This window comes from Capra hircus, chromosome 3 (genome assembly GCF_001704415.2).
Source record: "Capra hircus breed San Clemente chromosome 3, ASM170441v1, whole genome shotgun sequence".
Lineage (NCBI taxonomy): Eukaryota > Metazoa > Chordata > Mammalia > Artiodactyla > Bovidae > Capra > Capra hircus.
The window spans coordinates 100,650,849-100,678,078 of record NC_030810.1 but is presented as its reverse complement, the minus strand read 5'-3'; the positions used below and the strand labels follow the sequence as shown (position 1 = coordinate 100,678,078).

Below are 27,230 nucleotides of genomic sequence, written 5' to 3'. Positions count from 1 at the left end.
TGCCCAGGCAGGTGGTGACCTCGGAGGCAGAACCGCGGCCTCGAGTCGCGCCGCTAACGGCGAAAGATTGACGCGGTTGGACAGCGCCATTCCCCAAGCGATAAGGGGCGTAACCTTGGCGTCGTCCTTAAACATGAGTAAGAATAGGATAGTGAAGGTGACTATCTTCCCAGCCTGTCCTTTCTTTCTCTTTCTGCTGTCCAGCTCGGCCCCCAGCGTCCGTCCCCCGACCTGATTTACTAAAGGAGTCGTGTGGAATAGGGGAAAGTCACTGACTGCCATTACGGTAACTCGGTTGCTAACTCGAACAGGCTCATTTACGTATAATTTGCACGTTCCACTGTTTACTGAAGTACGCGGCAAGCCTGTACTCCTCCTCTAGCAGGGAACCCACGCCCGCCCGCTACACCGCCGCCTTCTGCTCTAAGCCGGGAGCCCCTGCCCCTTTATCCAGAAAATCTTACTTCCCTTTCGGCTTCCTTAGCTTTGCAAAAGCTGCCTCTTAGGTCCGCCTCCCAAGGTTTGGCCCCTCCTCCCACCCGTAAGCTCCTCCCCTGGTCCTCTCCTCCTCCCCGGCTTCCAAATCTCTCTTCCCGCCCCCTTCTCTATTTCTGAACAGGCATGTTTCAGGCAGCTTACCCGACTCCTTAGATTACTATGGGATCCGTAGGGTCCTGAGCGTCGGAGTAGCAAGAAAGCATAGCCCACGAAGGGCCTGAATTCAGAAGAAAACTCGAGATCTACTGAGGGATTTATTTATTTATTTTTAATCCTGGTGGTGCGAGGGAGGAAGAGAAGGTTGTGAGGCCCGGTCGAACGCGCGGCAGCGCGAAGGCCCCCTCAGGCGGCGCTGAGGGCAGCCCCGCAGCCGGGGCCTGGTGCAGCCGCCGCGGCCGCTGTCAGGGAAGCGCAGGCGGCCAATGGAACCCGGGAGCGGCCGCTGCTGCTGAGGCGGCGGTGTCGGCAGCCCGACCCCGACCGCCCGCACCCCCTCCGCCGGGGTCCCCCGGAGGTAAGCGACTCCTACCCTGTGAGTGCCCCTTGCCCTGTGTGTGAAGGGGTCCCTCTCCCACCCTGTCCAGCACAGCCTCCCCCGCCCCCACACCTGGGTTCGACTACAAAACTATCCTCCCGGTGGCACCTGCACTCCGGGTTCCTTCACGCGTTCTTCCCGAACCTGGGGTCCTCCTCTGCTTTTTGGCTTCCTCTTCTGTTTAGCTCCTCCCTCTGCCGGGGATTCCCCCCTCCCTCACGCTTATCCCTGTTGCCTCCGTCCCGAATTATCTTAAGTCGTCAAGCCCTTCCATATCACGATGCCTTTTATAGGGTCCATCCTTGTTTGTCTTTCCTCATTGTCTGTGCCCCAGCCCCTTTCCCCACGGCCTCCGCCTTCATCCCTTTTCCTGTTTTGCCCCTTAACTCCGATGTCTCTGTGCATCCCCAGCCCCTGGTTCCCGGGCCTCTGTGGCCGGCTCTTCCTCTGCTGCTTCTGATTCCATTACCTCACTGCCACCCACCCACCCAGCTCCTGGCTTCCAAGAACTGTCTATTCCTTCTCCTTAAGGGATCTCAGGCCCTCACCATCATTCCTAAAGTACTATTTACATTCTGCTTTGACGTTAATCCTTTCTTCTCTAGAGTACTTAATGATTCCTGTAACTTTCTTTAGCTTTTCTCGACCCTTCCTCAGATCTCCCAACCTCTGGAGGTTTGTTCCTGTAGAAGAGAGATCTGACAGTGCTCCTTCCCATTCAGGATTTCCAACTTTGACACTTCCCTCAAGTTTCAAGGGTTTTGCTGATCCTTGTGGTATTGTTTTGCCTGTGGTTTTTATGTATTCTCTGTCCCTCTGCCTTTACATACCACTTATTTCAGGATCAGCTAAACCTTGAGCTAAGAAGATGTGTTGGGAGGAGGGGGGAGCCTCAGCTGTCTCAGGCTTTTCTCTGGACAGAGGGTGTTTCAGAAGGATGGAGCAAGTTTGAAGCAGTTCCTATCAGATTACACTTTGCTGGAGGAATGAACAGGCCTGCATGGAAACTGAATGAGGTTGTGAGAAATTTTGTTTTGGATAATTTAATTTTAGGCTTGTCTTAGAGGGATCACAGAGTATAATGTCTTCCCACCCCTAAGAGGAATCGGTTTACTCTCTGTGGCTTTACTAGATGGTTAATTCCGTAAGAGCTTAGGCCTGGAGTGGATTTGGTCAGGGGGTAACTGGGAAAAGGAACATGAGCCAATGGAAAGAGCGTGTATATTGAAAATCAAGACTCCTGGGTTCAGGATGTGACTTCTTCACTTGACCTTTAGCGTGACTTGTTTTGGGAAAATGGTCCACTTTATAGGCATAGGTACAGTAATAGGTGTATAGCACAATGTGGGGGAAAAATTTGACTTCATTATTTGTTTACAAAACACAGGGTTCCTCAGACACAAGGTATTTATTAGTAGTGATTCAGTTCTGAGAATTTTCCTTCATTCTGGTCTCTCTGTTGAACCTTTCTAGTCTCCAACCATGGGAGTAAATCAGTTTGAAAGGCAAGCTCCGGGCCTGACTCTTTCATCTGCCTTGATTTGGTTCCCCACTGCTTTAAGTTGCTGACCAGCTTTGCTGTTCCTCTTGTTCTTGAGCCATAACTCCAGATTCTGTAGGCGTAAAGTACGTTTGTGGGAAGATCCTTTGAGGAATCTGGCTGGAAAAGAACAGTTGAATTGAGTTGGGACTTAGGAAGCTAGTTGCTCACCTGTATGCCATGTCTCTCTCTTGGCCTCCAATAGTGAAAAGAACACGTGAAGTTCCCTTCATCTTCCTACTCTAAGCCTGTTTGAAAGTAATCATGCTGCTTTGTCCCACTTCCCCCTTTGTCTGCCTCCTCGTTAGCCAGCCAGTGTCCGATCTCATAAGTCCCCTTTTTAGGAGCAGCTTTGCTCCTTGGGAGCACCCCTAAAGAGAAGTCATATTCCTCCTAGTTTCTCTGCTTCCTTCTCAGAGCTGGGTCCACACTGTGTGAGAACACATTTGCTGAACACTATCCAAAGCAGAAAATTGAGATTGTCTAATTTGGGGAAGAAGCTTGAGAGGGACCTTTCAGTAAGTGGCATGAGACTGGAGAGAGCCTAGTTTGAGTGCATTTGGAGTTTGTGGAGGAACAGTTCAGAGAGAGCTGAGTATACAGGTTGCTTTCTTTGCCATCTGTCAGTTACAGCAGGGGCTCCCAGAGCTGGCTTGGGCTGTCTGGCTGGTATCTGCTTATACCAGCTCTAGAGCCCTGAACAGATTTCTCTGCCTCATTCAATATTGACTTAACTTCCCTGAGACCACTGTTCTCCCTTCCCCTGATGCCACTCTGCCTTGGGGCCTTGGGTAAGCATTTACCTGGATCCTGGTAGGGCTTGAGCTTGTTTGATGGCTTGGTTCTGTATTTCTAGAAGGGAAAGGTTGTACTCAAACTCCATTTTTACCATTGAGGTTAAGAGGGAAGGATGAGCTGAGACCTCCGTAAAGAAAGGTTTGAGTTAGACTTCGAGACATGAGGAGGGAGTCCTCAGGAGCAGAACAGACAGCTTAGGATGATTAGAAGTCCCTTTTGAAGAGCAGCTTCTTTTTCAAAATTATTATTAAAGACTTATGTGCATTTGGAAACAAATCCAATGGTACTTAAAGAATTTATGATGAAAATCAATAGTCTCTTTCCCTTCATCCCTACTCCTAAAGATAACCTCTTAGTTATTTTAGTGTTTCTCTCTGAAAGTTATTGCCAGAGCTTTAGATAAAATTTTCGTTCTTGTTGTTTGGTTTATGAATTATTACAAAAGAAGACTGTCTTTTAGAAGATTCATACCTCGTGTTTATATGTTTTTGTTTCTACTGGAAGCCTGAGTACCTTTAAATGACATATTTGAACCTCCTTTCCGTTAACTTTTTAAAAAATTATTTATTTTTAATTAGAGGATAATTGCTTTATAATGTTGTGTTGGTTTCTGCCATATATCAGTGTGAATCAGCCATAGGTATACATATGTCCCCTCCCTCCCACCCCCCACCCTGTCCATTAACTTTTAATAGCATCTCTTAACTACCTCCCTTGTAGGATGAAGATATTGGCTCCACTACTCTTTTTTCCAGTTCATATGATCCATCTCAAAGGGATCTTTCTTTTTTTTTTCCAGAGGGATCTTTTAAAAGGTGATGGAAAATTGAGCTCACCTTTCTGTTTGGAGGTAGAGCAATAAATAAGATGATCTCTTAAGGGTCATTCTATGAAAATACAGGAACATATTAAAAACATGAGGACTAATCTGAAGCAGTCATGCTTATCTAATTCATGGAAAAAGATTTCAAGAAGGGGATGGTGATTAACTATGTGCGGAAATTGATCTGGGGCCCTTTACACCTTGTCCTAGCAGAGACCAATCCACCAAGTCATTTCATGGAGGCCAGTGGAGGGTTGTTTGTCTAGAGTCTTTTGAGGTGATGAGAAGCAAGAAGCCAGGTTAAGTGATAGCGTTCCCTACCCCCAGAACCTTCTGGAGACTTGGATGCTCCATCACAGAAGACATGCACGTGTGCCTCTGTCCTCCTTCCCTGCTGTTCTCTGCTTGGCCCTGAGCAGCCCTCTGGTGCTCACCTGAGGATTCCCTTCTTTGCCCAGACATCAGGTGTGGAGCCAGTTGGTTGTCAACATTCCCCGTCCCCCTCCCACACACACCCCTTTCCGAGAAGCTAGCTGCTGGTCTGGGCCATGGTAGACCTCTTCAGTTCCCTTCTAGCCTCACCGGAAGGCCACTTTAGGCTCCCAGTGTGAAATGTGGAGCCTCAGTTGTCTGTGTCCTTGAGAGCCATAGGAGTCTTTTGATATTAAAGGTTTGGATTTTCTTCTCTGGGGTTTTTCTTGTTCTCTGACTTTTAAAAGGGGAAAGGTGGTGAATACAGAAACCGTTTCTTCCTGTTTTGCTTTCCAGTCCTTTCACTCTCTTAAGAATAGTTACTCATCAAAGCTGTATTTTCTTTGCATTTCAGAATGAATTAACTGATGTTAAAGACCATATCTGGATTTAGGTTTTAAAAAATCCATTTATTTCTTATTGCCTAAATTGCCAAAACAACCTGCATTTCCTTCAGCTCCTCCTTCTCCCCATGACTTGCTTCAGAGGCAGGCAGTTCCTGAGACTCAGGAAGGCCAGGAGGGAGGCCAGGCTCCAGTTTGGTGGTTTCTAGTGGCATAGCTGCCCTTTACAGGAGAGGAGTTTGCTTTTCCTCCTCCTCTTGACATTATCTGTTCCCTGGGGAGTAAAGGCTGTCAAATGGGGGACCTGTTCTGTTCAGTGGGCAAGTCCCCTAAATATGTGATATGGGATTTCCAGCTCAACCCTGGGATAAAAGAAATGATGGCTTCCTTGCCTTCCTTCTTGGTGCCAGTAGTAATCCCAGTTGTGACCATTTCCAGATCGTCTGCATTTCCTAGTGAAATCTGAAATGCTGTATGTGGGAGAATGTCTGAACTTCTTTTCCCTTGGAAGTTTTGAAAAGTGGTCTCTTAGGAGCTTTTGGTGTCTTGAAAATCTCTGGAGTAGAGGAAAAAAGAATCATGTGCCAAGCATAGAGAGATTAAAAAAAAAAAAGAGTTGGTTGTATAAAGTGATTTGAGTCTGTTGTGTGAGTGTCTAAGCAGACCTGAAGAGTAGTAGTAGTCCCAGCTGAATTTGAGGAATTTGAGAGCCCTCTGGTGCAGTGTGCTGCAGAGTCGCAGCAGGTACTGATTAGCACTTCCCTCTTCTTATTCCTGTGCACCCCACAGTTGCGAGTAGAGACAGGTCCACATGGGCAGAGGCAGCCATGCCGGTTCTGCTGCTCAGAGGCCGCTGCCTCATTTGGGAAAGAGCATAGTGAAAGAGTCGCCACCTTCTTGCTGATTCTAGTCTCAGACTGCATCAGAGAAATTTAACTGGGGGATGAACTTCTTGCTTGACAGAGTTAGGAGAAAAATAAACTGAAGTAGCCTTTTTTTTTTAAATACTCCTTGAGAGCTTAAGAGTTCTCCATCCATCTTCCTGCACAACATTAGTGGTTGACTGCTGGGGGAGAGCAGGCTGGACTATATATGTTGGGCAGATGAAGGTGACTTTGAGTCTTAAAATTTCAGAGATTCAAGAAGAGACCCTGAAAAAGTAGTGGTGGAAACTCAGGCTTTGCAGAGTGACTAGCGAATCTGTGTCTTGAGCCTCCTTCCACTTACTTGGGTTTACTAGGGTCAAACCCCACTTACCCGGTTCATTGATGCCACTATCAGTTGGAAATTACCTGCCTTCCAGCTCCGCAAGTGCTTCTGTCTTCCTCTTGCTCATGCTCTTGAGTGTGACGTGGCCTCATGCTATTTGTATTTTTGTGAAGAGGCCTCTTGAGTCCTTTGCTACCTGTAGCCAGACTCTGGAGCTACGTCAATCTGACATTGATATAGTGTACCTCTCCCAGTCCTTGCTTTGAGATTTCCTCCTGTTCTGCACTGATTCTCCTGATCTGGATTTAGTGAGTCTGTGAAGAATCATTCTAGGCAGGCAGTGGCTTTTATCAAGTGTCCTCTCACTGACTTTCCTTCTGATCCCTCCAGAGGGGGATTGTTGGTTGTATGTTTTCTTCTCCTTTGGACATTCTGGACACGTGGCCTCCAGCCTGATACCTTTTTGTCTTCTCACAGCCCCTCCAGTTCTTGGAGTGTGTGTATGAGGATGGGGGAAAGTAGGGTTGGGATAGGAGAGGGCCCGCATAAATGTTTTGGAAGAGTCTCGAGTAACAAATGTTAACTAAGTCACTCTCCGTATAAACAGCATAGGCGTGTGCACGTGCATTGTTTATCAACCTTTTAGGTGATTAGGATTTAACTAGCACTTGTAGCAGAGAAGGCAGTGGCACCCCACTCCAGTACTGTTGCCTGGAAAACCCCATGGACGGAGAAGCCTGGTAGGCTGCAGTCCATGGGGTTGCTAAGAGTCGGACACGACTGAGCGACTTCACTTTCACTTCCATGCATTGGAGAAGGAAATGGCAACCCACTCCAGTATTCTTGCATGGGGAACCCCAGGGACAGGGGAGCCTGGTGGGCTGCCGTCTATGGGGTCGCACAGAGTTGGACACGACTGAAGCAACTTAGCAGCAGCAGCATTTGTAGAGTATTACTGTGTGCCTGTACAGACTTCCTTGTAGTTCAAACAGTAAAGAATCTGCCTGCGAGGCAGGAGACCAGGGTTCGATCCCTGGGTTGGGGAGTTCCTCTGAAGAAGGGAATGGCAATCCACTCCACTTTTCTTGCCTGGAGAATTCCGTGGACAGAAAAGCCTGGTGGGCTATAGTCCATAGGGTCGCAAAGAGTCGGACACGACAGTGATAACACACACACACGCTGTGTGCCAGGGACAGACATGTTAATTCCTTTTGCATACATAAAGTTACTCATTCTGTTAATACACAGTGACATTAAGAAATAGACATGTTTCTTCCCATTTTACAGTTGAGGAAACAAACTCAGAAGATAGGAGGTTTGCCTGAGTTTACACACATACTGGCAGAGCCAGGATTTTGAATCTCAGCCTGTTTGAGTCCAAGTGCAGGAGTTTTTCCACTATCCTTCAGCTGCCACAGTGCTGGAGGAAGGGAGCATGATGTCATGTCCTCAGACGAGCAGAGAGATGGCACACCTCAGCAGGGTTGACGATGGATGTTTCTGAGCTATTTCCTTCTCAGTAAAGCCTGGTGTGTTTGCTGGCCATTATTTTTTGGGTGCTTTGAGTCTAAAAGGGAAGGTAAGAAAAGTATCTGTAACTGGAAAAACACATCAAGATTTTAGCGCTAAATAAAGGTGAGATATTCAGGACCTGTGTATGGAGTGTTATATGAGGAAGAAAATACAGTTTAAAGAGGAAAAATTAAAGGTTACTGGCAAGGCATTTGAGGGAGATATGGGAAGAACATGGAGGGAGAAGAGCATTTGAAGAGTTGGGGACAAGAGAATTAGGACCAGAATCGCTTCCCAGTCTCTCTGAAGAATTTGTAAACCTAGATAAACATAACACACATAAAGCAACATTTGGCAAATACAAGTTAAGAACAGAGGCTAAGATGAGTAACTAAGCACAGAAGGAGTGAAGAGTAATGTAGGGATCGGAGGTAGAAGGAGGGAGTCAGGGTAAGTTTCCTGGGAGGGGATGACTTTTCATCTGCGTTTGAATGAGTCCCGGAAGACTTAAAGAGGGGATGCCTGGGAAGGTTTCCTGGCGCAGGCCAGGCCTGAGGTTGGCACCACTAATGGTGTGTGTGTGTGTGTCTCCCTTTCTCTTCCTTTCTCCCTCCTTCCTTCTCTAGCTTGCAAGCTCCAAGTCTGGCTGTGGCCATGGGAGACACGGTAGTGGAGCCTGCCCCGCTGAAGCCACCTTCCGAGCCTGCTCCTGGCCCGCCAGGGAATAATGGGGGCTCCTTGCTAAGTGTCATCACGGAGGGGGTCGGGGAGCTCTCGGTGATTGACCCGGAGGTGGCCCAGAAGGCCTGCCAGGAGGTGCTGGAGAAAGTCAAGCTCTTGCATGGAGGCGTGGCCATCTCTAGCAGAGGCACCGCACTGGAGCTGGTCAATGGGGATGGTGTGGACAGCGAGATCCGTTGCCTGGACGACCCACCCGCCCAGATAAGGGAGGAGGAAGATGAGATGGGGGCCACGGTGGCCTCAGGCACAGCCAAGGGAGCAAGAAGGCGGCGGCAGAACAACTCCGCCAAACAGTCTTGGCTGCTGAGGCTGTTTGAGTCGAAACTGTTTGACATCTCCATGGCCATTTCATACCTGTATAACTCCAAGGAGCCTGGAGTGCAGGCCTACATCGGCAACCGGCTCTTCTGCTTTCGTAATGAGGATGTGGACTTCTATCTGCCCCAGTTGCTTAACATGTACATCCACATGGACGAGGACGTGGGTGATGCCATCAAGCCCTACATAGTCCACCGCTGCCGCCAGAGCATTAACTTTTCCCTCCAGTGTGCCCTGTTGCTGGGGGCCTACTCTTCAGACATGCACATTTCCACTCAGCGACACTCCCGTGGGACCAAGCTGCGGAAGCTGATCCTCTCAGATGAGCTGAAGCCTGCTCACCGAAAGAGGGAGCTGCCCTCCTTGAGCCCAGCCCCTGACACAGGACTGTCTCCCTCAAAAAGGACCCACCAGCGCTCTAAGTCAGATGCCACCGCCAGCATAAGTCTCAGCAGCAACCTGAAACGAACAGCCAGCAACCCTAAAGTGGAGAATGAGGATGAGGTAAAATTCCCGGGCGGGACGAAGGGGCAAGCCAGGTGGCATGGAGACAGGATGTCTGGTTCAGGGTTACTCTCCGTTTCACTCCTTCCCTCTGTTTCATTTCACCAATTAAAGATGGAATGTTAGAATGGAAAAAGACCTTAGGATTCATGTATTCCAGCTGCCTCATTTTACAAAGGAAGAACTCAGAGACCCAGGGAGATAAAGTGACTTGCCTCAGGTCGTATAGCTTAGTAGCAAGGCTGGTATCCTGACTGTCCAGTGGGTTTTTACTAAATTGCACTGCCATCCTCTTGCTTCCTGAGAACTGAGGCAGAGACCCTCCCCAGCCTGACTTGAACCCTGGGATATCTACCAGGACCTCTCAGAGCAGCAACCATGGCAGGGAGAAAAAGGGGTTCTGTGTGTGAATTCTGTGTGTGCTGGGGGAGGGGAGATGATAAGCAGACCCTCAGCTTCCTTCTCCTGGCCACTGCTCTTCATAATCCCTCTTCCTCACTCCCTGGAGATCCTGCTCCTTCTTGACATAAGGGTAAGGTTCATTCCCTATCACTGAGGCATCTGCAGAATGCCTTCCCGCCTGCCTTTCCTTGGGGGAAGGGCTGTCTTGCTTGTCTCTTTCCCATATCATTTGGGAGAAGCACAGAAGGGAGAGGGAGGCATTCCTGATATGGAGTAAATCTTGGGCACACCCAGTGTCGAGTCAAGGACCTGAAGCCTGAGAAGAGAAAGCAGCAGTTGGGGTGTCCCATTTAGGATACAGAGTGGGGTGAGATAAGCCATCAGCTGGTCACGTTGTTCAGTGTCTGACTCTTGGCGACCCCATGGATGCTGCACGCCGGGCTTCATACACACCATTTATTCCACATCTGGACAGAGAGCAGGGACACTTGCCCCGTGAACAACCAAGTGTTAGTGACCTACCTGATGTCCCAGCCAGAAAATGGTCCGCCAGTCCCCACCCCACCCCTGACTCCCCACCCCCCAGGCTCCCATCTGGCTGCCAGCCTAGCCTTAGGGAAGAAGGGAGAAAAGACCGAGGCGTTTGCACTTGCTGGAGAATGCGTGTAGCCATGGTGCTGGCATCTGCCTCTCTGGGGCCCACAACCCACCCACAGTTTTGATACAATGGGACTTCTTTCAAGTAAAGAGAGGTCAGAGTGACTGGGGCAGGGAAAGGCAGGAGGGAACGAGAGTACAGAGCCTGGTCTGTCTGGAAATTTGGTGTTGTGATGGTAATGGGAAACTAAAGGAGCTAACATTTATTGAGCACTTAGTGCGTGCCAAGCACCATGTCAAATATTTTACGTGTAATCCTCGCAACAGCCTTAAGAGACAGGTATTATTTCACCACTGAGGAAACAGGTTGGATGATTTGCCTCAAGTCTCTCAACCAGTGTCTGTCACACCCAGCCTCAGCTGTCAGAGTCCATACGGGGAAGAACAGCCTAGGCCTTAGCCATGAAGGTTTCCACGCCCATGCACAGGCAGGGCCCAGCTGTTCTCAGAACCAGAATGGACCATTTTCATTTCCGGTTGAGCTTGGCAGGAAGCCCAGGGTCATGAAAGGAGGCTGTGGCAGAGCGAGAAGAATCATCCAGAGCTGGTGGGACTAAGGTCGTGCAGGGTTTGGGAGCTCCTCTTGGGGTCAAGCCTGTAGTGGTATGAGTGTGAGCAGCTGTAAGTGAATCCCTCGGTGCCTCGTGTCAGGCGCCTCTTGGCTTTTCTCCGCAGGCATTTTGTAGTACTCATCCTAGGACAAGGAAAACGGAGGCCTCGGCCTTTTGTCCTCCATGCTGATCCTTAGTCCCCCTTGCAGCCCACTGCTGCCTAGGATGGGGTTTGGGGTGACGCTAAGACACAGGTGTTCTGTGGATGCTAAAGTCCTCTAGATTGGCTCCTCCAGCTGCCATTCTTCCCAACCTGGCTCCTGTTTCTCGGGTCAGTAGATCCAGGATGAAAGGAGACACCACTCCCGGGTTATACGACGCTAGCAGAGAGAGACACCATAGTCCCCTGTGGCTCCCCAGGAGCTGCGAGAGAGTCACCAGGAGCCTAAGCGTTGGAGCCTTCAGCCAAGAGGTCTCTCCAGACCCCTTTGACTTTTCGAAGATACATCTTTCAAGGCCTTTGTCTCCCAAGCACTGGTTTTCTTTCTTCTGATTGTCCCCCTCCCCTGTCATGCAACATTCGTTCACCCAGCCTGTAGTTCTTGAGCTTGTCCACAGCAGAGCCTGTGCTGAAGGCAGCAGGGGTGTAGGATAGAATGCTGTCCTTTCCTCCAGGAACTTACAAGGTAGTAGGGAGATCCCATTATCCAGGAAGTTGCTTGGTTTGTGACTCTTCAATTTTATATCCCGAAACTTTACTGAATTTATTAGTTCTAGTGGTTTTTTGGTGACTCTCCTGAAATGTTGATTCCTGCACGTGAGGAGGAAGTATACAGCTCTCTGAAACAAAACACATGATTATCTAAGGTCTGAACAGAGACTCTCAAAGGAGAGACACCCTGCTCGCCCTCTCTGGCTTTCCCCATGGGTTCTGAGTTTAATACTGTGCTCCCACCACCAGCAGGGACCCTCTGGAGGGTGAAGCGAGGCCTCCAAGAAGAATCCCAGGTGCTCATGCAGTCTTTTCCTGCCTAGGGTCTCCCAGCAGAGTGCTTCTCTGCCCAGATCTCACAGAGGGTTCTATTTTTTAATGAGGAATCTACACTCTCCCCTACAAGTAAAGGGCTCCAGCACTGATTTCTCCCATCTCCTCCCATTCCCGCTCCCACGCCCCACCCCAGCCCAGCCCTTCAGTTTTTCTCAGCCTCATCAGGGAGCTCTTAAGTGGCGCAGGTAGTTTTCCTTTCCAGTTGTACCCACTTGGTAAATATTTTGGCCTAGGGTAGGGGCTCAGCGAACAGAGCAATTTAGATCCTACCCCCACCCGACACGTTCCCTCTGTACTGTAGATCAGCCTTGTCTTCTCAGGGCTGTAACCTTTGTACAGAGAAATCTGCATATCACACTGGAAGCCCAGGAGGCCTTCCAGCCCGATAGAATGTGATGTCAGCTTCTTGGCCTCAAGCTTCTCTCCTTAGAGCTGACTCAGTTTGAGTGACTCAAGTCTCCAGAGGAGAGAGGAGCAGTTCACGATATATCTCCCTGCCCCCAAGGCTGTTAATGAGTCAGACAGGACCATCCTGTCTGTAGAAGCAGCTGGAGCAGGGCTTGTGGAACCTATATCCTGCCTACTATTCCTTCCCCACCCAACTCCTGGGTAGAGATTGAGCCAGCAAGTCATCATCAACTTCAGCATCCTAGCTGCCTTGGTGCTCCCTCCCACCACCACTCCCCCTCAAGCAGAAGAGCTACGGCCTTGGGAGAGTGTTCAGCTTGACTTCTTCAAAGTGCCTCTCTTCCCAGATTCTTTAAAGAAAGACCCGACAAGAGGGCCTCCAGCTGGAATCGAATGTAAACCGTGGAGTTGAATTAAGTGGCTGCTTGAAATTCTGATTGCAGAGTAGCTCAGTGACCACTGCCCTCCTGCCCTGGGAGCGGCTTTGACTTTGTCTCCCGAGTCCAGGACCCTCCCTTCCTGTGCGCCGTGTACCCGCATTGCCCCTCTCCCTGTCCTGGGAGACCTTGGTGGACAGAACCCAGGGTGGGCCTGTGCACGAGTGCCCCGGAGCCACTCAGTGACTTGCAGCGCCAGTCCTCGGCCCCGTTTTACTCGCAGACGCTAGTAAGACATAGGAATGGGGTGGGTTTTAGCTAACTCTCCTGAACTGGGGCTAGGACGGCTGCTGTGGAACAGCCAGCCACTCAGCTTTCTCAGATGGATTCAGCTGGGACCTGGCTTCTCAACTTAGATCCAAAAATTGTAGTTTATCAAGTGTCACATGAAACAGCCTGATCGGAGGCCTACAGAAGTTTGGTAGGTAAGAGAGTTACTCATCCTGGGTCCCTGCTAGCCCTCATCACATGATTCAAGGGTGGGATTGGGTTTCCCAGGGTGATAATGAGGCTGATTAGAGAGGAGATGTACCTGGCACTGAAAGGTTAGCTCTTCTGCATCCTCCTTGATGTCTCCAAGAAGCTGGAGGAACGTGGGATTTCTGGTATGGGAGCCATGCAGCTTGTTATATTCCGTCTCAATGGTGGTCTCCATGGAGAAGGGGTTGGTTGAGAGCATGTGGGTGAATACCGAGGAAGCAGGAAAGCTTTGCAGCATCGAGGTACCTGCCTCCCTGACAGATCCAGCTGTAGGAATTTTTCCTAGAAGGAAGACTTGTGCAGGCAAGAACAGAAGGGCAGGAAATGAAAAGCAGAGGCAACTACCTCTTCAACCCTTCTGACCTCAAGGTCTACGCTAGCTTTCTAGTATCTTCCACAATGTCAAGAATCTGGGCAAGTGGCATTTGTGGGCTGACTTTCTTTCATTAAAGCAGAAAGGTAGAGCTACATAAGAGAAACAGTTATGATCCAGGTTGGAGCTAAATTCTTTGCCTTTGTCTCTCTCCCTTCCCTCCCTGCCCCCTTCTTCTCCCCTTGCCCTCCGGCCCTTTCCCAGGAGCTCTCCTCCAGCACCGAGAGTATTGATAATTCATTCAGTTCCGTAAGTGGGGCCAGGCTGGGACTGGGTGGCAGGCTCCCCCCATGGCCGCATTTCCTCTCCGTCCCCAGGTCTTCTGAGTCCCCAGGTCAAGGCTGGAGTTAAAAGTTGCCTTTTCTTCCTGGGACTCCAGCCCCTCAACTCCCAGGCCTCTGAGACCTGGAAGAGCCCCTGTTCTTCATTGCCAGTGCTGAGGGGTCTCAGTTGATCCTTCTCCCAGGACAGCTGGGTTGCAGTGCAACGCAGCCCCCAGCCCCTGGTTCTCTAGAGCAAACAGCTGGGAGAGAGGTAGAATTTATCCCTGGATTAAAGCCAAGAGCAGCTTGGCAGAAACCCCCAAGATCCTGTTTCTCCCACCCAGCACCCTTTCCCTGTGGCTTCTGCCGTCAGACCATCAAATACTTACTCAGTGTCTTCTGAATGCCAGGCCCCATGCTGGGTGAGCTGACTGGAGAAGCAAATAGGATTTGGCCTGAAGGAACGTTGCGCCTCCCCACACCAGTTTCCTTTTTAACTTCACATTTCTTCCAGGTCTGAGTTCTTCCCTTTCCCAGCCCCCTGCCCAGGATGTTTCGTAACCCTCATTCTCCTTTCTTGTTCCCTCTGGACTAACCCCTGACCCTCCAGTCCCACAGGGTCTCGGACCTTGTTGCTGGGCAGAGACGTGAGAGGAAATGCTGGACCCTCTGGGAGTTTGGATGATTCTTTTACATTTTACTTTTGATTTGTCTTCCCAATCGGTTTTCTCTGTTCTGTGCTGATCCCCTTTCAGTCATGACTCCTATCTCCTCCCATGTGGCAGTGCCTCTCTCTTGAGGCCTGGGGTCATATTTCCAACACGCTGACATAACTTAGGGGCTCCCAGCCCAAAGGCTGAATTGAGGATGGGAAGGAATTCTGTTGTTTCTAATCTGAAATAACTATAAATTGGTTGGGGTGGAGGGTCTCTGGGACCATGACCGTTTGCCACCTGAGTGGATGGATTAGGGGATCAGGATGAATGAAGGAGTGAGTCTCCAGATCTCCTCTTCCGTTCTTTCTCTCTCTGAAGCCCCTAGGATATTTCCAGGGACCAGAGGGCTAGTTCTGTTGTCTTCCTGTCTTTATCTCTTTTTCGACTCTGCCTCCCGAAGCATTCCTGACTGATTCAGACACCCGGGTCTTCATTACTGTGTGGGGCCCTGGGCTGGTCCCCTGTGGGTAGAGCCTGAGAGCTGAGCTGTGCCTTTGAACCCTGGCTCTGAGCACATGCAGAGGTGGGCCTGGTACTGCCCAGCTTTCCAAAGAAGCTCTTTATGGCAATGTGAGGGAGTGAGGGTAGAAATTCTCACTCGGGAAACTGAGCTTGACACACAAAGAGGGAGAGAAGCCTGGCGAGTGAGATACTACTGTTTCTATTTGAGGAAGAGATACTGTTCTTGCCTAGCTGAGGAGAGATGGGCCAGGGAGCTGGGTGCCCATCTTGATAAAATGCCTCTTAAGGTGGAAGGACTTAGGCTGGGAAAGGAGCCCTTTTCCATGTCTAGCTGAGCCCATCTCTTTCCCCATCCCCACCTGACTCCCAACACTGACTTTGCCCTTTCTGAGAATGCAGTGCCCAGCGTGAGCAGCCAAGCCCACAGAAGGGAGCAAATGTGGGTAGCCTAGTCCATGAGAGGTAGGGGAAGAGGATCCAAGGAGGAATCACCGAGAAAGACAGGCCTTCAGGGCCGGCACCAGGGCCTGAAAGGAGCTGTCTTCTCCACCCACCTGTGCACACCTCCCAGCCTCCATCTGCTTTTTCTTTCCCCGTTGATTGTTCCCTCATTAGTGCAAAGTCTGCTCATCCTGCCTCATACCCTGCATGCGCACTGACCCTCGGTGAGAGATTGTAGGGTGGAGGGGGGGGTGCCGTGGAAGCAGCGAAAGTCACTTGACTGGACTGAATCCTCCTTTGAAAGGGGAGGTGCTGATTCACAGCTCCCCTCTGGAGCTCTGTGGGCCTGCTGGACACCCAGCCCAGGGATCCTGCAGGGAGAGGGATGGCCTCGTTGCTGAGATGGGTGAAGCGCTTCAGGTGTGAGCAGCATTTCCATCTGGGTCCCTGGCTGACCTGTCTGGATGCCATCCTCCCGTCCGTCTGGAAGCCTTGGGACAGTTCCTCGGGAACTCAAGTCCAAGAGAAGTGGGGTGCACCGAGTGGCCTGGAGTCACACACCCCCTTCCCGTCAAGAAACAGCCTGCGAAGGAGGGCAGTGCTTGCTTTTCTGCCTGTTCCCAATTCAGGTTGATGGGCATGGGTGGGATCTCCTGAGAGGGCCGAAAGGTATCCCTTCCCTGGAGTACTGGAGACACTGGGACCCTTGGCCTGCGGGACTAGTCGTGACTGAGTGGGAGGACCACTTTTTTCTATGGTTTCTTCACCATCTTTTACTTCACCCCACCCCCTGTAGCCCGTCAGACTGGCTCCTGAGCGAGAATTCATCAAGTCCCTGATGGCGATTGGCAAGCGGCTGGCCACGCTCCCCACCAAGGAGCAGAAGACACAGCGGCTGATCTCAGAGCTCTCCTTGCTCAACCATAAGCTCCCCGCCCGAGTCTGGCTGCCCACTGCCGGCTTTGACCACCACGTGGTCCGTGTGCCCCACACCCAGGCTGTCGTCCTCAACTCTAAGGACAAGGTAGGTGGGCTTGGGCCTCCACCAGACCCCTCATCTGACTCTACTCCCGTGGCTGTGTACAGGCCTAGGGAAGCCCCCCTGGCATCCTGGACTCCTCCATAGCTCATATGCACCTGTCAGCCTTGACTTCACCTCTACTCTGTTGTGATTCCAAGGGCCCGCCTGTCCCTGTTCTTGGGCTTTGTTTTTCTGGACCAAAGAGGCCTAATGTGTTCAGCTTGCCTCCTGCTCTGTCTCAGAGGAGAGCCACTCTCCTCACCACCCTCTAGTCCTTCTGGGAGCTCTTCTCCAGCCCTTCCATAACTCTTAGGCTTTCCAGGTACAGCAACAATAAAAGTAGAGAAATGTTTATTTCTAAGACCTTTTCTGATCACAGTGGGCAAGGAGAAGGAGAGAAAGGTGCCCAGTTCACGTTGGAGAGAATCAGCTGAAGTAGTATGCTGGTTGAAATGAGTACTAATGGTTCAGATGTTTGTTTGTTTTTTCCAGAAGACGTATTGAAGATTAGAATCCTGTTTGGCACAGTGCCCAGCTTTTTCCTAGTCTTTCTGTTTTGAGGACAAGCCCACAGAGGCATTCAGGCCTCTCTGATGGGTGGTAATTGATAGTTTGGGGTGTTTTGGTCAGGTATACCCTCTGTACATTTTGAAGCTCAGCTGAACATTTGCTAGACTATATACTGTCAGCCAGACTCTTACATATGTATTCATAGGATCCGTTCCTGCCCTCAGTAGGACATTCCTGGTGTCTGGGGACTGAGGGAGGTGGGCTGGTGCAGGGGTCAGTGGCAGGACAAACTGTGTTACCAGGGTTGTGGTCTTGGGGAGCGGCGGTGGAGGGACATTACAAATACTGTTCTCACCACCCCAGGCTCCCTACCTGATCTACGTGGAGGCCCTCGAATGTGAAAACTTCGACACCACTAGCGTCCCCGCTCGGATCCCCGAGAACCGGATTCGGAGCACCCGGTCTGTGGAGAACCTGCCCGAATGCGGCATCACCCACGAGCAGCGGGCAGGCAGCTTCAGCACTGTGCCCAACTATGACAACGATGACGAGGCCTGGTCGGTGGATGACATAGGCGAGCTACAGGTGGAGGTGAGGGAGCTCCAAGGAAGTAGTACTGGGCGTAGGACCTGTTCGCCAGGCGCTTTCAATGTATTTGAGACAACACAACACTCCCTGAGGCTGCTGCTGCTGCTGCTGCTAAGTCGCTTCAGTCGTGTCCGACTCTGTGCGACCCCATAGACGGCAGCCCACCAGGCTCCTCCGTCCCTGGGATTCTCCAGGCAAGAATACTGGAGTGGGGTGCCATTTCCTTCTCCAATGCATGAACGTGAAATGTGAAAGTGAAGTCGCTCAAGTCGTGCCCGACTCTTGGCGACCCCATGGACTGCAGCCTATCAGGCTTCTCCGTCCATGGGGTTTTCCAGGCAAGAGTACTGGAGTGGGATGCCATTGCCTTCTCCAAAGAATGAGGCTGGAGAGGCCAAAATGGGCCAGATATAAGAAGGATCCTGTAAGGTGCAGAAAGAAACTGGGATTTTGTTCTGGGGTTGTAGGGATCCAGAACAGGATTCTGTTAGAACTATGACCCAACCAGATTCCATTTTGTGAAAAGGCAGACTCTACTTGAGCTGGCAGTCCAATTGGGGAGACCAGATGCAGAGAAAAAAAAAAAAAATCTGTGTGTAAGATACACAACACAGCAGTGTGCAGAAATGGCGAATGGGGTTAGGAGAAACGCACTGGCACAAGGGAAGGAGAAAAGAAGGGGCTTGACATGGGCCTTGGAGGCTGACATTGTATAGAGAGAGGTGAGGAGATAAGATTGAATGGCTAAAGGCTTCCCTGATGGTTCTGTGCTAAAAAGATCCGCCGCCAGTGCAGGAGACACAGGTTCAATCCCTGGTCAGGGAAGGTCCCACATGATGCGAAGCAACTAAACCCCGTGTGCCACAAGTGTTGAACCTGTTCTCTAGAGCCCAGGAGCCATAACAAGAGAAGCTACCGCAGTAAGAAGCCCGAGCACCACAGCCAGAGAGTGGCCCCTACTCGCAGCAACGAGAGAAAGCCTGCACAGCAACAGAGACCCAGCACAGCCAAAATGAATAAAAGATGGGATGGCTTAGTTTAAAGAAATGCTCAGAGGAACCTAGCCTGGAGAGTGCCTGTTCTGGACCCTAAGGAAGACTGCATTCCTGGCCTGGGGAGCTCTCAGTATAAAGCTGAAAGTTCAGCTTTCTGTGATGGTCCTGGCAGTGGTTTGCAAACTTGAATGCATTGGAAGTCTTCTGGAGGCTTTGTTAGGAATTCATATTTCTGGATCCCATTCCCAGTCATTTAAATTCAGATCGATGGTGGCTTGGCATCTGTGGTTTAGCAGCATTCCAGGTCATTCTGATGCAGCTATAGTTGACACATTGAGAAACACTGCTAGAGGGTCTGGGGGCGGAGCGGGGAACCGAGGTAGTGTAGGGTCCAGGAGATGCATGACCTGGGGAGGCTTCTTGGAGCAGAGTTTGAAAGGGAGGACTGGTCATGCTGTGGAGAGGGCAGCATGAAGGGTGATCTGAAGAGGAGGTGGAAGAGGCAGCCTGTGCTCAGCGCTTCTGACCTGCAGTGCCCTGCTCTCCCCAGCTCCCTGAAGTGCACACCAACAGCTGTGACAACATCTCCCAGTTCTCCGTGGACAGCATCACCAGCCAGGAAAGCAAGGAGCCTGTGTTCATCGCAGCAGGTGACATCCGGTATGGCCAGACTGCGCGGCCCCTCCTTTCTCATCCCTCTCTTAGGCGCCACCTGTCTCTGTTCCCATCCTTTCTGTCAGCCTATAGCTTCCTGCTTCTCTCTCACTCTGTTCTTGTCCTGAGGCCACCAAACTAGAGGGAGTGAAGGTGTGGGTTGGGGAGTTACTGGGCTACTATAGAAAGTAAATTTTAAAAGGACTCCAAAGGAATGAAAGCACCAGAGGAAGGTCTGAGCATTTCCCAGAGTGGGTCTGGGAAGACGCATTGCTCAGAGAAGGAGGAGATGGTGTGGGAAATGCAGATGCTGGAGCTGTATCTGTCCTGATGCAGAATCCTGGTAGGAAGATGGGGAGGGGCTGCTAATCTGCGTTTAACATGATTACAAACCACCAGGTGAGCAAAGCTATCAGTGGTTTGTTTCCTTCCATGAGTCCTTCTTAGCCCGGGTTTCTATCTCTGTGTGCCCAGAGTTAAGGAAACAGTGCAGGAAATGCCAGCATAGACAGGGACAGGAGGCTCTGGGGTAGCTCCTCCAAGCAATGATACAGTTTCTTCCTGCTAGACGTCGCCTTTCGGAGCAGCTGGCTCACACCCCCACAGCCTTCAAACGAGACCCAGAAGACCCTTCTGCAGTTGCTCTCAAAGAGCCCTGGCAGGAGAAAGTGCGGTGAGTTGGGTGGGGATCCACCCTCCATATTCTGTCAGTCTCCTCTGAAAGATCCATCAGGCCTCAGGCAGTCTGAGTCCTTACCTTGAGGGGGGTTTGATTTGAATTTTTCATAGAAGTTGTGTCTCTGTCCTCAACCTGGCATCACCCCCTGCTCTTTATTTATTTTTTTTTTAAATATATTTTATTTTATTTTTGGCTGTGCTGGGTATTCATTGCTGCACGTGGGCGCTTTCTCTAGTTGCAGAGAGCAGGGGCCACACTCTAGTTGTGGTGCGCGGGCTTCTCATTGCAGTGCCTCCTTTTGTTGTGGAACACAGGCTTGAGGGTGTGTGGGCTTCAGTAGTTGCTGCACATGGGCTCAGCAGTTGTGGCATAGGGCTTAGTTGCAAGATCCCACGTGGGATCTTCCTGGACCAGGGACCAAACTGATGTCACCTGCATTGCAAGGCAGATTCTTAACCACTGCACCACCAGGGCAGCCTGGAATCACCCTTGACAGTTTTTTGCTTCTCTTCACAGGCGCATTAGAGAGGGTTCCCCCTATGGCCATCTCCCCAATTGGCGGCTCCTGTCAGTCATCGTCAAGTGTGGGGATGACCTTCGGCAGGAGCTGTTGGCCTTCCAGGTGTTAAAGCAACTACAGGTAAGAGAAGAGGGGGAGAAAGAAGGGAAAATCAGCCCATCTACAGATGTGTGAAGTGATCACACAGGTCCTTCTGCAGGAACTCTGCTGGGGACCAACTTCCTGCCTAGGCTGAAGTTGGATTTCCATTAAACTAAGCTGGTGCTTCTCCCTAGAAGTAAAGCCCCAGGAGCAGCTCCACAGCGCTCTCTTGTGGCCCTTTTGTGGCTGGCACCTGTTCTGATCACAGATCAAAAAACTCCCAACTGATTTGCAGCAAGTGGTTTGTGATGGGCTGAGATGTCAATCCCTGACCCCCAGGGTGGATGCCTACAAGCAAATTCACCTGTTTAATCAGTTCTTGATATAAATATTTTCATTTTCTGGAGAAGATTCCTCTTTTCCCCAGTTGTTTGAACTGGGATTAACAGCTCCCATTTGCCCTGCCTGGGATGTGACAGTGAGGTCTCCTCTCCCCTCTCCCTCTTTTTAACTTCTCTCTATAAGATGCCTTTTCCTACATGCCACCCTGCGTCTGGTCAGACCCTGGATTTCCTTTCAGAACTTCCTGGTCCTCAGTGGGATAACAGGGTTTTACTTACTCGATAGCCTAGATTCCAAGGCCACCAAGGATGGGAACTGTCTGAGGTTGGGAACAGAAGGGATGTTGGCCTCGTCCTCTCATTTAGAGTCTTAATGCCACTGTGTGCTTCCTCACAGTCCATTTGGGAACAGGAGCGAGTACCCCTGTGGATCAAGCCATATAAGATCCTCGTGATCTCGGCCGACAGTGGCATGATTGAACCGGTGGTCAACGCTGTGTCCATACACCAGGTGAAGAAGCAGTCGCAGCTCTCCCTGCTCGATTACTTCCTACAGGAGCATGGCAGCTACACCACTGAGGCCTTCCTCAGCGCCCAGCGCAATTTTGTGCAGAGTTGTGCTGGCTACTGCTTGGTCTGCTATCTGCTGCAGGTCAAGGACAGGTAGGTGAATTCCTGTCCCTCATCCTTAGCTTTTCTCCAGGGTTTCCTGTCTCCTCATTTATTCATCACCACCTTCCACTGCCAAGATATGAAGATGAAACAAACACATTTTAGGTCGAGACAGATATATTCCTGTGCTGTTAAGGCAAGGAGGCAGACTGACAAGTACCAGGGCAAGGGGCAAAGAAGTGAAGCATTTATGGGAGGAGCAGGGGTCTGAGCATGCAGAGTCTTGAAAGACAAAGGAGAATGAGGACAGAGAAAGTTGTGGATGGAAAAGGAAGGATGTTCCAGGCAGAGGAAACAGCTCGAGATCCTTTAAGCACGAGCCACACTGCATGGCACAGTAGTAACAGTGACGTCACGTAAGTCGAGGCTGGATTAGTAGGGCCTTCATGAGGCCCAGGAGGTTTATTCTGCAGGCAGAGGAAACACCGTGAGCCAGTCTGTGTTGAGTGAGTGTGCCCTGTGGCACTGTGGGCAGGGTGGATCAGTGGACCTTCAGCTGTCAAACAAGAGGTGATGAGGCCTGGTGTGAGGGCAGTGGTAGAGACTGAGAGCAGAGAGGAGCAGATGAATGTGAAAGACACGGTGGACACAAGTTGAAACTCCCAGCTCTGAATTCTCCTCTTGCAGCATATGATTTCCAAAACTCAAGTTATTTTGCCCAGAGCTGCCATTTCTGCCAGTATCATGTGACCTTTAGGAAGCTCGTCTTTGCACATAGGTGAACAACATACCACACAAAGGTTGTTACACCCTTGAGGCCCTGTTTTTAAGACTGTCTCCAGACAGTGACTCAGGGTCAGTACTGGACTGCAGCTGTGAGTTGTGCCTCTCAGGGCACAGGGCAGCTGTCCTGGGAAAGCACTAGCTCAGTGGCCTGTGCTTCCAGGGTTCCCAGTGGCATGGCAGCACATTAAGGTTAGCCAGCAGAGCTGCTTATCAGAGATCTAGCATCTGTTAGGTGCCTGCGATGCCTGACATTTTTTAAAATTGAAGTATAGTTGATTTGCAATATCATGTTAGTTTCAAGTATACGGCAAAGCGATTCAGTTATGTATATATATGTATGTGTGTGCGTGTATACACAGAAGCCTGGTGGGTTCAGTGCATGGAGTTGCAGAGTCAGACACGACTTAGTGACTAAACTATGTGTGTGTGTGTGTGTGTGTGTGTGTGTGTTGCTTAGTCGTGTCCAATTCTTTGCAACCCCATAGACTGTAGCTCACAAGGCTCCTGTCTATGGAAGTCTCCAGGCAAGAGTACTAGAGTGGGTTGCCTAGAGGATCTTCCGAACCCAGGGATTGAACCCAGGTCTCCCACATTGCAGGCAGATTCTTTACCATCCGAGTCACAGGGATATATATACACAGACACACATATATATTCTTTATCAGATTCTTTTCCACTATAGATTAATACAAGATATTGAATATATTTCCCTGTGCTATACAATAAATTCTTGTTTATTTTATATATAGCAGTGTGTATCTGTTAATCCCTCCTAATTTATCCTCCCTTCCCCTCTGGTAACCATTGATTTTCTGTGTCTGTGAGTCTGTTCCTGTTTTGTAAATAAGTTCACTTATTACTCTACCATAATATTTATCTTTTTGTCTGATTTATTTCAGTTAGTGTGATGATTTCTAGGTCCATGCATGTTGCTGCTAATGGCATTATTTCATTCCTTTTTTATGGCTGAGTAAAACTTGGTTCCAAGCTTTAGACTGTCCCTCAAGAGTCAGGATTTGGAACCCAGGGCCCAGAGAGCCTAGAGCCTGAGCCCCTACGTTGAGTAAGTGGGGGCAGGGAAGCAGGTGATACTCAGGCCTCTGGGCTTTTCTTTAGGATAAACTAATATATTTAAAAGATGAGAGTCCGTCCTTTAAAAGTGGAGGAAGAGACGGGCAGCTGGTAAATCTTTCATTATAACTCAAAAAAGAATAGAGGTAGTTAAGTCCTGAATGGACTCATCCACTGGAGAGAAGCCTCAGCAGTGAAGGGGCCCCCGAACGAGTGTTTCAGAATGAGGGCCCTGCGGCAGTGCAGCGGTTAAGGAGGGAAGTGTGACTGCCCTTCCTCCACTGGCTTGGTGCGTTTCACAAGTCAGGCGTTTCTTCTCTCAGGGCTTGTCTCCTCACCTGTAAAATGAGAGGCTGGACTAGGACATCTGGGGCGTTCTGGCTCTCAAGATTGAGTGTTGCTGAATTTGTTATGCTTCCCCAGAAGGGTAGAGACTCAGGTGGGACTGGGTTATCCCTCTGTCCCTCTTCTTTTGGCCAGTCAAGCCGACCCCAGAGAAGGTGGCCTCAGACCGTGAGCTCTTAGCCTAACAAAGCCTCTTTTGACTCTGAGGAGGTCCCTTATGGGCCAGGCCTCACATGCTTAGCATGTTAATTTTTCCCCTCCGACTGGCCATTCATATAGGAATCACAAAGACCTGGGATTTCTCTCTCTCGTCTTCATGCAGCTAGCCTGTAGGAATTGCCTCCTGGGAATTTTTTTACATGAGAGGTTTTACCAGACAGTTAAAGCTGACTCTTTGAAGCCCCCACACTATTTTACATTGAAACTCCACTCAGCCTGGGATTGCTGTTCCCTTCCAGTGGGGTTTCTGATTTGCAGTGGGCCAACAGGAATTACAAACAAAACACAGGTAATTAGGTTGTAACTGGCCGCCTCCCACTAAGCCAAGTGCTTGGCCTCTGTGACAGCTGGCCAGAGTGCAGAGGCTGGCTTTTCTAGCTTTCCAGTTCTTTACTAGATTGGGATTGGGTGCTTAGAAGCGCGATTATTGGGAAATGGGGATAATCTTAAAACTCTGTTATTGTTAATGATAGCAAGTGAGACCCCATTGCCTTTGTTAGCAGTCTACTTTTCTAATTTCCTTTCTTCCTCCTGCCAGCTTTGGGTTCTAGGGGTTGGACCCAGAGTTCAGCAGGAAAAGTGGCAGGGCCCTTGCCTGGTGTCGTGTGGCCAGTGTGTTGCAGCTTCAGCTCCCACCTCAATCGGACTTCCTACTGTCTCTTCCTCCCATCTGCCCCCTCCTCAGACACAATGGGAACATCCTGTTGGATGCAGAAGGCCACATCATCCACATCGACTTTGGCTTCATCCTGTCCAGCTCACCCCGAAACCTGGGCTTTGAGACATCAGCCTTCAAGCTGACCACGGAGTTTGTGGACGTGAGTGAGGAAAGAGAGGTGCCTCACTGTGGTGTCATGGGAGGGGCAACTGGTAGTCTCTCCGCAAGTGGGGACAAACAGATCAGAAATGGGAGTAAGTCAGGGTGAGGTTAGATGTCCTGGGAGGCTTCCTGCCTGGTAAGAGGTGGGTACGTAACAGTTCGGCACATTTACCTAAGGGAGGAGTTGTGAGCTCCCTTGCGCACACAGCTCTCTCCTCGCAGGTGATGGGCGGCCTGGATGGCGACATGTTCAACTATTACAAGATGTTGATGCTGCAGGGGCTGATCGCAGCTCGGAAACACATGGATAAGGTGGTGCAGATCGTCGAGATCATGCAGCAAGGTGGGCCGGGGAGAAGCCTGTGTTCAGGACAGGGTGGGACCCATAGTGCCTCGGGATTCCCTCTATGTTGGGTCCCTGGGGCATGGAGCCTCCAGGTTGATTCCACCTCAAGACTGGGGGTGGGGCTCCCAGCTCTGATCCAGTGCCCTGCTTCTCCTTCCACATATTCCTCCCGATTCCTGACAGCTAGTCCTGGGGGTGGGAGGGCCGAGGCAACAGAAACTACCTCCTGTGTGCACTAAGAGGGGGAAAAAAGAGGAGTCCCATCTCCAGCCTCCTGGTCTCTTCCTGTCTCCCCATCCTTTGTCCCACTCTGAGTGTCTCCTTCCATTGCTTGGCTCTTCACCAACTCAGGTGTTTTCAGTCACCACCTTGCTCCCCCTGGCCTCTGACTTCTGATGGCCCTATCCTCAGACCCCTTCCCTGGGCCATACTCACTCCTTCTGCTCAGAGCCGAGCTGTGTTCTTCTCTCCTCTATCTGCTCTCACTGCTGTTTCCTCACGGCCTTGCCATCTATAGTCTTGTCCAGGATCCCTCCTCTCCCATCTTCTCTGGGCCCTCATCCCCATTTCCCTCTCAGGGCTTTGGTGTCCACCCATTCTGAGCTGCCAGTCTCCTCCTCCCCATCCCTGCTCCCACCCCACAGGTTGTCGCCGTTGCTCAGGAGCATCCCCGTCTGGCCCCGTGATGACGGTGGCCCAGGTCATCTGTGAGTGTCAGACGTAGCATAGGCAGAGGCCTGCAACCAGATAAGTGCCCAGCTCAGGGCCCGCTCCCCAGACTTCCCAGCCTTCCCTCTGGGTCCTAAGACTGCTCCCTCCACCCTTCCTGGAGGAGATGTGGTGCTGACTCCCTGCCCTCCTCTGCCCTTGTGCCCTTACCTAGAGGCACTTAGGAGTGTGGGATGAACAGGGGCTCAAGACAGGGCCTCTCGCTGGCCCTCCCTTCTCTGCCCAAGCAGACCTGCACGCACGCTGTCAGGGATCTGAGAGGGAGGGCAGGGCAGCAGGCAGCCTGGCTCTCTCCTGTTACACTGCGCCTCCCTCCTTTCCTCGTGTGACCCTGTTCCTCGCTGCTGCCCCCAGGCTCTCAGCTCCCTTGCTTCCATGGCTCCAGCACCATCCGCAACCTCAAGGAGAGGTTCCACATGAGCATGACCGAGGAGCAGCTGCAGCTGCTGGTGGAGCAGATGGTGGACGGCAGCATGCGGTCCATCACCACCAAACTCTATGACGGCTTCCAGTACCTCACCAACGGCATCATGTGACGCCCTCCTCTTCAGGCCCCAGCGCGATGGGGGGGTTCAGGGGACCCTCCCTGGGAAAGCCCTTGGAGAAACCCTAAGCCAGGAAGCCCCACCCCCCCAGCCATCCACCAAGGGGAATGGAAGGCAAGACATACAAAGGATCATGTGGTAACCGTAGAGCTTGCCGGGGCGGGTGGGGAGAGCCAGCTGCGGGGTCCAGACTGACTGGGGCTTCCTTGCCGCCACCCCAGCTGTGTCAGTATTACCACCTGATGGACTCCAGGACTCACTGCCCTCCAGAGAACAGAAGTGATAAGTGTGGGGGGCGCTGGGGCCTCGCTTCTCCTCACCAGGGTCCGAGAGGTTCTTTCCACAGGCCATCCGCTTCATGTATTCTGGGTCCCAGGAAGAAAAGAGTAGGTTCTTGGTACTGAGGACTTGATCCTGTGGTTGGCCTTTGGCCATGCTGCTGCCTGACTGTCCCCTCCCAGGGACTGAGCCCTAGCCCGAGTTCCCCTGGGTAGGTGGGCTTTGGCATAGGGTCCTGCCCTTGCTGAGGTCCCCCATCCCAGAAGTGAGGAAGGGAATGATCACGGCCCCTCCAGTCTGAGGGTACTGGCCTAGCCTCGGGGAATTCCTTGCCCTGATCCCTTCCCCACACCCAGGGAGCTAGCTCTCAATTTTTTATTTTTTTTGTTTGAAATAAAGTCCTTAGTTAGCCATCTGTGTCATTTCTGAGATGTGTTTTTTTCAGGGGTGGGGAGTGGACATGCCTGTGTTCAGGTTACAAAAGGAACTACACAGAAAAGGGGAAGGCTGCATTTTCCTTGCCTGTCTTGGTCAGTAACCACCTCATCCTCCAAGAAG

At 50.9% G+C, this 27,230-nt stretch overlaps 1 protein-coding gene across 2 annotated transcripts; it reads left to right on the top strand.

Moving 5' to 3' along the window:
• On the top strand, positions 598-27,087 carry PI4KB (phosphatidylinositol 4-kinase beta). 2 transcript variants are annotated; one of them, XM_005677609.3, is made up of 12 exons: positions 604-1,012; positions 8,357-9,293; positions 13,854-13,898; positions 16,328-16,555; positions 17,426-17,653; positions 19,196-19,305; positions 19,868-19,972; positions 20,495-20,618; positions 21,318-21,583; positions 24,639-24,771; positions 24,996-25,116; positions 26,203-27,087. In XM_005677609.3, exons 2-12 carry the CDS (start codon positions 8,385-8,387, stop codon positions 26,382-26,384), a joined length of 2,451 nt encoding a protein of 816 aa, XP_005677666.1. In that variant the 5' UTR covers positions 604-1,012; positions 8,357-8,384; the 3' UTR covers positions 26,385-27,087. The 2 variants fall into 2 exon arrangements, with proteins under 2 accessions (XP_005677667.1, XP_005677666.1); XM_005677610.3 differs by lacking the exon at positions 13,854-13,898 and having other exon boundaries at positions 598-1,012.